The following is an 11,898-nucleotide window of genomic DNA, read 5'->3' on the forward strand; positions in this document are numbered from 1 at the left end:
TAGCGCGGTGACTGTGGGGCGAATGTACGAGTTGGAGGCGGGTGAGAAGTGGGTTGACGCTAATTTTTGCTGGGTGGGTGGTAGTTTTAATTTTGTCACATCTGCCAATAACTCATCCGAGCCTCACCGAGAGACCGACAATGGGCAGCGAATGGGCAGAGTCTTGGCAGTCACGAGAGCGGATCGATTTGGCTGTGTATGGTGCAGGCTGCTGGGCGGAGTTTTTTTTTGTTGGTCCTGTTTAATGCGGATACTGTAAATTGCCATGCAGGCGCTTTCATCAGAAGTGAAGCCCTCCCTTCCACACAGCGGCGGCGGCCGTAGTGGTGTGGTTGGTGGGTGGCAGGGGTAGTGTGACAAGGTCCCACCCCTTGTTCGTGATTGATGGCTGGACTCAGGCAAGGTCAGCTGACAGGAAGCCAAGGGGCAGGGTTAGAGTTCGCTTCCCCCATACCTTTATTCCCCGGCTGCAGCTGAAGGTGATTTATGGCTCGTACAGCGGATTCCGTGGGGGCCCGTTCGTGCCTCTGTTAAAGAAAGAGGATAGAGGAAGGGAGGTGGGGGAGAACGAGAGTGTGGGGGGGGAGAACAGAAAAAGGGAGGAAAAAAGAATGGGCCTTCACTTCATTTTCAAACGCTGCAACAAAAAATGTGATTGCAGAGAGTCCAATCAAATAACGAAATGTCACTCATCGGCGGCGCGCACAAATGGGTTATTATAAATCACCGTGTCAAAGGCAATGGGATGATTTCATACAGAGCCCTGCTGAAATATTGGTGGATTAAGTTACAGCATGCCGGTTCTAATATTACAAAAAAGGCCCAAATGCAGGAAAGCGCATGTTTTCTAGGGAGAAACTCGCAGGAAATGTGTGAAAGATGACTGAAAAAATAGAAAATAAGGAACCTCACAAGTTAAAACATTTATTTTCCCCATTCTTCACTGTGATTAATCCACATTATTCCAAATGTAGCTTAATGTTCACGGCAATTGACCTCATTACAGTGATTTTCAAAACGTAATAAGTCATTTGATTACGTTTAATAAATATATATTTTATGATGTGAAAAAACAAGCTAATACAACTACATTTTCCACTTCTGTTTGTATCACAATAGCATCACGAGCCACTTAAAAAAATCTGAATTTCTTGCAAACATTAAAAAAAATCCCATAAAGCACCGGGTGAAAATAAACACTTCCGTTTTCACAAGCTCCCAGGTGCCGATGGCCACGTGCTTTTTTTACAGTTACACGAATTCTCCACAAAAGCTCCTTCACGAAAAAAAATAGCAGAGGACCGGGCCCCCCGCCTCCGTTCACTCGCCGTGGCTCAGCCTCGTACATCACTGTCGCGTTATTCGTGACAAAGCCGTTTATCAGTGCGCCTTTTTGGCATCATTTGAGCGGCTGGAGGAAGCAGATATGATATCCCAGAGTCGTGGGGAAACCTGGGAGGCACAGGGTCTGGGTTTGAGACCCCCCCCCCCCATCACTGAACGACAATTTGGCCCGTTCGCGACTGGACGAGATAGTTGTCCAAAAGGAAAAGATGTCGATAGGGGCATAGAACGAGATACCTTTGCACCTTTAAACTTGTATGTAATGCCGTCATTCCGTACTGACAAAAGGTGTGGGGGGGGGATAAGAGGAAGTCTAAGCTATCTTTCTCTGAAAGTTAACAAAAAAGAAGTGGCTTTAAGCAGTAACAGCTGAGCAAAAGTGATGAGATATGATTTCAAAAGTGTTACACAGAATTGTCTTGGCTCTTTGCTTGAACTTTGATGAGACGCACCTGCACTGAAATCCACAATACAAACGATTACCAGCATATGAAAGCATTTTAAAGGGAGGAAAAAAAAGCTATAATTCAATCTGCATGTTTCTAGAACATGCCAGAAATGGCACTTTCATGCAACGCTGTGCGTGGCGTTGCCGAAAGGTAGCAAGAAATGTAAAACAAAAAAAAAACTCGAGAAAGCGATTGAAAGGTACACGCTCTGCTTCGGTGTTTAACACACACACACAATGTGCAGAACAGCATTGCATTGGCAGGCAAGCAATGAATAACTGGGCACAAACAACTTGCTTGTGATAGTATCATCCCATTACGGAAAAAGCGGAGATGAAAAAAAAGTGTCCGACCATCTGTATATAATTAAGCTCGTTGGATGTGGGCCGACAGGGCCACGCGAGCTCTCTCCATCCTCGCTGCGTCACATTTCATGGTAAATTTCATTTGACGTCGACTTGCTTCATTGCACTTGTCTTTCTTCCGCGTCCTGTTCGCCTTATGTCCCGTCTGTTTTGAACCATTTCACCAATTTATTTCAATTCCCCTGTCAATGCCCCGCCGTTGCTTTCATTGACCCAAAAGCTATCTTTCGCCTCCCATTTGTTAACTTTTGGATATTTTAGTTTTCATACATCTTTTATACTCTTGCTCCTTCGTCTTTTTTTTTTAAACGCTGCGAACAAGCAAATGTTCCCGTATATTTCCACAAAAAAGGCGACGAGTATTAACATGAGCAATGTACACAGCCTCGAGTATTGGCATCAACCACACTGGCTAAAAACGCCAAGGACACCAATTCAGTTTAGTTTACATGTAATCAATAAGAGCGACCACACTTCTCAAAAGGCCGTGTAAAACATTCTTACGTTCACATGTTAATGAATACCAACCCTCCTTACTCCGCACTACGTTCTATCAAATTACTGGGGCTTTTGGCAAAGCCTTGCGGGAAATTCAGTGGGGAAGGGCTCTGCTTACTTTAGCCGATCGCGTTAATTGCAGAGGTCAAGCCTACGCGTTCAGCACTGCGGTCAAACCCTTATCCCCTTGCTTGCCGTGGTATAATGCCAAGTCTTGCCAGCGACCCACATCATGGCAGGAAGTTGCCCATTTGGTTTTTTTGGAATACCAAAGTAGAGTATTTCTCCTGGGTCAATCAGTGTCAATTTGAAGGAGGCAAAAAATGTTTTTTCGAGGCAAATGTTAAGTGGCAAAATTAAATTTAAAAACAAGGAAAACATTATTTCGTTTATTGAAATTGTTGTACATGAGGAGAGTATTTAAATGAAGTTAGGGATTTATCACCAAAATGAGAAATGTTTTGCACACATTTTATTAAAATCTTTTTTATTAAAACTCTCAAAATGTGTAATCAGCGATTAATTCAAGAAAATCCAAACAAAACACATACCAGGAGATATTCACCCTCACTTTAACAGTTTAAGGCATCAAGTTACAGAATGAAGTATCCATTGCTGAACCCTGAAACCCTGACTGTAAATATATACACGTACCAACTTAAATCTCTGATTAAAGTTACATTATTTCAAAATTGTTAATGGATTATATTTGCCATTTCCAGCCTCAAAGTATTAAACGTTACTCTACAACTGAAATAACATATAAGTCTAGAGAACAGAATAAGCTTCCCATACAATGTTGCAAATTACAAGACTAAACTGCAGTACTCCAGTAAAACCAATTGACAATGAAAGACCAAAAATCTTTAAAAGAGCTGTTCATAACTGCATATCACGAATATACAATGCGTACACAGCACATGTCAGAGAAAGCTGTGTACACATTTAATCCTCATACATGGGAGCAATACACATCAGCTTATGCATGACAACAACTCTTAAGGTCACTGGCATTTTTTATTAAAATTAATATCTAAGTAGTTAACTATAATTGATACTACTGCTTGTTTTTTTGCCTACTTAATAAATAATTGAACACATTGCCATTCACAATGAGGCTGGAAATGATTACTTCAGTGCATCGTCAATGCAAAGGACAATATTTGAACATTAGACTCGAAGACAAAAGGTCCTGATCGGTATCTGGGCACAGAATGACTTTCACTCCCAAGGAAAAGGTAGCACACTCCCTTTCCCTTCCAGGATGACAGCATCGTGCCTAGAAGCCTCGAAGCTCAGAATGTCAAAGCGTAAGGGATTTCCTCCATAAGTCAGTTACATTATCCATGAATTTTCAATTGGAAAATATTTTGAAGAGTTCAATATTCTATCATGATCAGAATGTAAAGTAGCTTAAATTGAAAAAAAAATATGTATTACAGCCAATGTTACCATTTTGCATCCCTTAGTGTATTTTAGTTTGAGCGATTAAACTACGATGAGGAATGCCAATGTTATGTTTAAAGCGTATCAATTTGTTTTTACAGATGAAGGGACATAACATGTCAAAGTTAGATTGTTCACGAAATACTTTACATTTTTCTTAAATGATTACAGTATACAGGTACGTTAATCAAATGCTTCAAAATTATTACTTAACAAATAAATCAAGTGTATGGCGTACTATGCGTAACATTTCTCATGAAAAGCATTTGCACAGAAGCTGCTCAGCATCTGTAATTGTCGAATAGTACTACACTGCGCTCCTGTATTGACAAACACTACACCAGCAAATTACACTTGCCCTATTCCGTGACTGCATGCTAAAGCAGGGCACCAAGAACAGTAATTGTTAATGTTCGCTAGTTTATCGACCATTTCAACGTGTGACGTTTGATACCATTACCAAAGCCTAAAGGTCAATTGGCGGTGTACACATCGCGGATTATATGCCAATAGGTGTATCCAACTTTCGTCAAGAATTAACATGATTTGGGATGTTTTAGGTATGGGTGACCTATACCTTAAATGATTCACTTTGTATTGGAAAGTGACTGACTTCTGAAAAAAAAGATAGCAACTCACATGAACATTCATAAGATTAATTACTTTTGGCCCAAAACCGTCATGTATATCGTATGCATTCGTAAAATCATGCGGGTGAAAAATAAAACAGGCTGTGTCGGCAAGCCATTAGACGAGTGACAAAACCAAACACACAGTAACGGTTGACCGGTGGGCAATTGTTCAAGTTAAATCCCTGGGCAATGCTACGTAGGTGTTAACAAAGGCCATTGTGTTCCCCTGTACTTGCAACTAAATAACCATACATTTTACTTAGTGACTTGAATTCTACTTTAAGATTATAGAGATGAGGCCACGAAGAACAAAACATTTTGCACATGAGGCTTTTGAACGTCATATTATTGTATTTGGAAAGGATGCTGCAAAATGATCTGCTGTTGACTCCAAACGCCAGCAAAGTTTAAACTGACATTTCTATACCGCCGCAGTAATTCAATGCTAGAGTAAAATTACAGTTGCACATGAACACAAACTTTACACTGGCCGCTTGGATGAAACGTTGGCTTGTCCATTTATAGCCCTGCGGAAACGGTTTTGGATATATTCAATTTCAAAGTAAATTAAGCAGTACATACACACAATTGGGAGACACGCATATATGTACTGAAGATAATATTGCAGCTCTAGCAACGACGACTCTTCAGAATGAAGGAAACAAATCTGAACCGAGCAAGAATGTTAAAACTTTAGCCGACAGACCTTTATGAAGATGAGGATTTCATTAGGTCTGCCCGTCAAATATTGACTCTCTGCCTGCACAGTTCGGATGAAATATATTTAAAGCATGTATATATATGTACACTGCACACGTGTGTATATACGTTTGTGTGTATGTGTCAGCATACATGTGTATACTTTCAATTACACACACGCAAGCCTGTGTACATATATGCACGCAAATACATTGCAGACATGTACTATACATGTATTAGTCAATGGGAGCGAATAAACTATAATCGGTAATCCAATCCCACGTTATTTAAATTTGTTAGAGTATTATGAGGTTTCTTATATACAGGGTGTTTCAAAAAGATGGACCCAATTTCAGAGATAGAGCGATTTCAAATCGGGTCCATGTTTTGAAACACCCTGTATAATTTATAGCGCATCCATCAACCAAGCCAAACATGTACCTAAACCATTACTAAAACGGTCTGACCTACATTCAAAGCACTGATTTGGATATTATTGAAATCACTAAACAAACAACAAAACATGAGTAAATTATTTATTTCCCATTTATCCACACGAAATTTAGCAACCTCTACCCCATGAATAAGGCCGGTAAAAATCTGAAAAAAGCACTTAATGGAGCCGCAACTGATTTTTTTACAAAAAAAAATTTGAGTATACTGTTATTCTAAAAATGCAGAAAAATAAGCTCTGTAGTATTACCCAGTCTGATATTTTGCTACGACTGTATATGAGAGCAAACGTACAATGACACCGATGTTAAAGCATGCCAGTGCCTTCCTCCTCAGTTGTCCATTGAGACGACTTCCATTATCAATATTTTTTCCCCCCCATCACAAAAAAACACACTTTTATAACCGCAAAGAGCCTTCAAACGCTGCAGCCAATGACAAACATTTAAATAAGAAAATCACTTTAAGCAAATAGACCAATCAAGTAAAATGCTATGCATCAAAATAAGTTGTGCAAGATTGCAAATAACAAACTAAAGATTGAAATCCACGGCAAATGATGATCACTTGAATGTAAAATCTGTACAATGGATGATACTTGGAAGGGTAGTGATTTACAAAATATCCCTAAAATTTATCTAAATATGGAAATGCATGCAATTTTTATGTCAATCTTAACGTGTGTTCGTACGAGTGGGCGGTGGGACTTGCCAAGAGCAGTAGCCTGAGTAAGCACTTCGTATATGCGCATCTCATATTCATTATTTTACTTGATGAGCGTAGGTTTAAATGGTTAGTGAGGAAGCATGAAACAATTGCATAAAACCCATGTACTGCCAACGTATTTCATTTATTAATAAAAAGTTTATACACAAAACAACCATATTTGCACCTCTTTACCCAAATAACTTTTGTTACCCCCCTGATCCCACCAACAACTAATCTTGTATAGTCTTTATTTGCTGAAATTGGCAAAACCAGAGAAGGCGTCCGTCTTTGGCATGGAGCCCGGAGCCCCGCCCGGCATCCCGGCGCGCATCATGGGGGCGGCGCTCATGTTCATTCCCACCATGCCTTGCGGTGGAGGCTGCTGCTGCTGCATTACTGGAGCAGGCACCCCGAAGTGCTGCTGTTGCTGCAAGTGCGGTGGAGACATCATGCCAGCAGCCGGCTGCATCCACGGAGAGGGCCCGGGCGCCCCGGGAAACTGCATGCCCTGTGGCTTAGGGGCGGCGGGAGCTGGGGTCCCACCCAGCGACATGTTCCCAAAGCCCTGGTTCAGTGAATTCATCGGCGGCTGCTGCATGGCTGTGTACATGTACATGCATAAAACATAAAAATAAAATAAAAATAATTGGTGGATTTTTCTTCTTCGTCCACTACAATACGAGTTTCAATTTAGACTTTCACAAACGTTATGAGAACGTTATCCCAAGATATGTTAAGCTGGTTACAGTCGAGAACACATACATGTGAACATATATAGACGCTTAACAACGTACGTATGGGAAATGGATACATCAAAAAGTACAACTGTATAATATTTATAACTCTACTACAAAAAAGATTGCATGCACGATTGGCCTTGATACAACCTTAGCAGATTTGCTTAAATACATCAAATTTATAAAAGTTAATCATTCATAACTCAAATATGTTGCATGAAAAATGTATTTTAAATAATAAATAATATAAGTTTTTTTTTTTACAGCTAAAACCATACAAAGAGGGCTCTCTCCTGTGAATGCACTCCCAAACTTAGGCGTTCAATGGGTCCCTAAACCACTCATATCATGTGGAAAATTATTTAATGCTGGATATAACAGCAGTGACAGGTCAAAAAAACGAGTTTGGGAGATACATTTTGGCAGTAACAGCTGAAACGGTGAATGAATTATTTACAGCCGACATTGCTGCTTAAGTGGTGCAATCCAATTGGTCTTGTAACTCAAACCATAGCAGAAGAACCTACCTTGTTGCTGCATAAGGGCATTGATGGAGAGCTGAGGCGCTTTGGATGGCTGTGCGTAGGGGCTGAGTCCCTCCAGGCTAATGTTAACTCCACCACTGTCGGACCATGTCGAGTTCTTGGCACGGTTGTCCAGGCCTCCTGCGTTCATGTTTGCCATCGGTTTCATTCCGGACATGGGCTGCATAAACTGTGACAAAAACACACAACAAATGGACGGACACAGAAATGTACACGGTAATTTTGTGAGAATACGGGTAAAGACTTTACAAAGTGTCTATTATTCACAGGATCTTGACAGATGGCAGCAGCTTGGGGAGGCTATCATCCAGCAGTGGATAGACCAGAGCTGATGACAATTACGGTGAGCATTACAAACACAGCATTCGGATGACGAACTGTAATAGACGTGCAAAATTTTGTCAAATCTGTCAGCAGGTCATTGTCTCTCACCTGCATGCCTTGTTGAGGGTTTACGCCAAAAGTTCCAACTGCTCCCGGAAAGGCAAAATTTTGCTGTGGCTGCTGGAGCCCAGAAAAAAGGTTAGGATTTGTGCCGGACAATGGGATACTCGGCCCAGGCATTTCTCCAAAAAGGTCCAGGCCGGCGCCACCATGATTCGTCGCAACATGCTGCATGGAGGCGTTGCCTAATAGGTCATCACTTCCACCACTCAAGGCAGCAGCAGCAGCATTGGGACCTTGGCCGAATGCATTCCATCCTCCCTCAAAGCCACTGTTGGCACTGCCAATGGCCGCTGGAACAAAAAAAAGATCAAAATGTAATAGCTTCAAAACATACAGTTCAAACAAATACAGGTTATTTAGAGTGAAGTGAAATGAAAACACAATAGACCCTGCATTTAAAAGTAAATGTGGTGACAGGTACTGCTGGTGAGTTCATTTCTTAGCTTGACATAAATCGGTTAGGGAAGTCTGGCGAGAAGCTAACTCTACATTCTGCCCCATAATTCTTTCTTAAGCACTTGCAACAATGACCCACTCATTTTAGGCTGGACCATCCTCAGGGAGGTTTTGGTCAGACAGAAGCTTAACTCAAACTTTGATCAATATGGTGAGTGGGAATACGATACACAAAACCACAAGGCCCACCTCCCCTTTTATGGAGATTTACAACACACACAGATAAAGCATCGTTACACAGAATCTGCACACGAGTGTAAATCGCATGAGTTTTTCTAAACAGCTAATCCTATCCCAACTTCCGTACGATAAGGACAACTTTGTCCAACAATGCGTGCAAAATCCCTTAAGCATAACATTGGCTTAAAATGCAAATATTTGTCTACCATCAATTCAAGCAATGGCTCAGCAATTTCAGAACAGTGTACGGAAATACTTCGGCCCTTAACCAAACGCAACACTAAGGGCATATGACCCACAGTGCCCCCCCCCCATCCTTGCCACCAAGAGTAGAGACACAATGTGAGAGAGGTTTTTAACCCCCCCCCCAACCTTCTCCCCCTACAGGAAATGGTGTGAAACGGTGTGAAACGGTGTGAAGCAATGTGTACAGGGATCACAGGCTAAAGGTTACATCAAAAATCTGTCACTAGCCCTGATCAAAAATGAGAAACGTGCCAAAATTAAGGTTTCTTAAAGCCAGGTTTAATGCTTTTAAGCACTGCATAAAGAAGGTCTTAAATTATTTTACTTAAAAATTTGTGAGAAAAAGATTAAAACACAAGCAAATTAAGATTGTCAAGTGTCTCTTGTTTTTTTCCTTTCAATATTCAAATGTTAACCTCTCCGATGCTTAACCTTGAATAATGAGGCACTTATGATGCCAATGTGCAGTAACAGGGTGAAATGTGTAAGGCAAACCTTGTGATTGGGGGAAGCTGGGAGCCATGGTTGGGGGTCCAGCTTCTTGGAATGCAGTAAAGTCTGCAAAGAGGTCTGCCAAGGGCACAAACAGCATGTGAGCATTGTAATGCAAAGTAAATAGTGCAACATGTTCAACTACAAAAATCGAAATCATTTAGATATTGGTTGGCCACACACTTAGGGTTCATGGCCACACACACTCAATGGTAAAAACAAGGGGTAGATGCCTAGCAGGGCTTGGAGGACTCTGCTCACCCAAAATTGTTATGTCACTGCTCTTTCAAATTGGGTCACACGATAGCTGACGGCACCCACCATCGAAACACATTGCCTCTTTACGACTTAACTGCTGGCTGTTTGTCATGATCTTGATTTATCTAATATTTAACAGTTACATTTTTACTTGGAAAAGTAGAGAAATACGAGTAGCTCTGTTTCGCAGCATGCGCACGTCAGGTGTGTCCAACGCGTTGATGGATAGTTTTCCATGCAACGCACGTCATGTTTATTGGCCACACATGAAGTATGGAAGTGGGGGAGGGGGGGGGAAGGTGGCAGAAACACTCAGCCCATTCCTGCCCACACTGCAGGGCTTAGCGCAAGGCTGGCGAAGTGACCTGTGCCAGACGCAGAGTGGGTCGGAGCGGTGCCCGAGAAGCCTGGGTCAAAGAGCAGGTCGGCAATGTCACCCGTGGACTTGGAGGTAGTGGCGATGGTGGTGGTGGCGACGGCGGGAGCAGACGCAGCAGCCACGGCTGCCAGTGGAGTGGGAGTAGCCTGCAAAACATCCACCACCACCACCATCATCAATTATTCAGCAACCAACATAACATTCCAAAAAAGAAAAATTATGAGCACCACTCATAATTTCAGCCAAGGTCAAAAAGAGTCAAAGTGGCATTTCTCAATCAAGCAAGAAGTGGTGGGTTGATGCGCATCCTGCTTCGAGCTAAGCCGGTTGTGGAATATACACAGTTTTCAGGTGGGGGTAAGTCCATTTTTATCAGATCTGGGAGAAATTAGGGATTGAATTGAACCCCAACTAGTATTCGAGCTTGCAGAATTCTAATAGCACACAGCGCAGCTCTAACTGCTTCGTACTTGTACAGCTGCTGTGTCAGTCAACAGCTGGATGAGCGTCTCCGCACCATTCACCACACTTGGAATTGCAGAACCACTGCACTAGCTGGCCTTATTAATAAAAATATGAATAAATAAGAAGGCTAAAAAGTAACAAAAAGAATAAAAAAAAGATAATCTGCTTTCATTAAATTCTGAATATAAACTAGCAGAGTAACTATATTGTGTTTTTTTTTTCTTCTTTACGGACTGTATAAATACAACTTAAGTAAATAAATCCTTTGACCTAAACAGACATATCTGCCATCAATCCCAGAGGTCTCTGTTGCAAAGGCTCGGTAACGAGAAATGCGGAAACAAAGAGGCGGCGTTTATTTGGGAGTGATGAAATGAAAAGGGGTGTGAAAAAAAAGTCTTAATGTCACCCATTAAACCAAAGCAGCATCAATTTGTATGATCCTGCCCTTGGGTACAGCTATTTATACGGAGAGGTCAGGCAATGACTTTGCTGCTGTATCATTTAACAATAGTGTAAAATAAGGCTTATTTAACTCTGGGTTTCAGCGCAAAGATGAACGCACGCAAAAGCTCTATTTAAAATTGGGAGAAAAAAAACGAATCTTCATTAATCACCTGCATAAGTAACTATTGCACAAAAGAAATAATTCTATTTCCAGAGCTATTGGTTACCCACTTTAAAGAAAATCTGCATAGAAATGCAAAGCATTCACCGGGCGACAAAAAAAACATAACTTAATTTAAGTTTTATCGCATAAACAGATGGGAAGGCGGGCAGATGCCTGGCACTGCATCCAGTCTGAAAAGGTTAAATGGCTTCACAGTACGTGTAAGCACTACACAGCTGTGTTTTAGCGAGCATCGCTGTGCCACATCCGTTTCATATGCTCACAACATCTGATGACCTCGAGAAATGGATCTTGCCAGCTGTGCTTAAAATCATGTCTACCTCTAATCACATCCAGTCCAGATGCATCGATGGGTTAAACAAGTAAAATATAACTGGGGGATTTTTTTTTATACGCTATATATTCAAAAGTAGCAAAAGTAATAAAGAATGCATGCTTTCAAATAAGTTAAACATGTCAAAATTAAGA

The 11,898-nt window shown here is 41.3% G+C and overlaps 1 protein-coding gene across 2 annotated transcripts in view; it reads right to left on the reverse strand.

The window, feature by feature from the left end:
• Window positions 1-6,717: 6,717 nt before the first annotated feature.
• Window positions 6,718-11,898, reverse strand: part of CLINT1 (clathrin interactor 1) — a 32,491-nt gene continuing 27,310 nt past the window's right edge. The window contains exons 8-12 of one of the 2 annotated variants that reach the window (XM_078593073.1): window positions 10,393-10,480; window positions 9,701-9,775; window positions 8,309-8,613; window positions 7,859-8,045; window positions 6,718-7,194 (exon numbers count right to left, since the gene is read on the reverse strand). In XM_078593073.1, the coding sequence (XP_078449199.1) occupies window positions 6,842-7,194; window positions 7,859-8,045; window positions 8,309-8,613; window positions 9,701-9,775; window positions 10,393-10,480 (1,008 nt within the window). In that variant the 3' untranslated portion in view covers window positions 6,718-6,841. Of the gene's footprint in view, window positions 7,195-7,858; window positions 8,046-8,308; window positions 8,614-9,700; window positions 9,776-10,320; window positions 10,481-11,898 lie in introns of both variants that reach the window. The other variant, XM_078593072.1, reaches the window with a different exon arrangement.

This window comes from Lampetra planeri, chromosome 4 (assembly GCF_965212315.1).
Source record: "Lampetra planeri chromosome 4, kcLamPlan1.2.h2, whole genome shotgun sequence".
Lineage (NCBI taxonomy): Eukaryota > Metazoa > Chordata > Hyperoartia > Petromyzontiformes > Petromyzontidae > Lampetra > Lampetra planeri.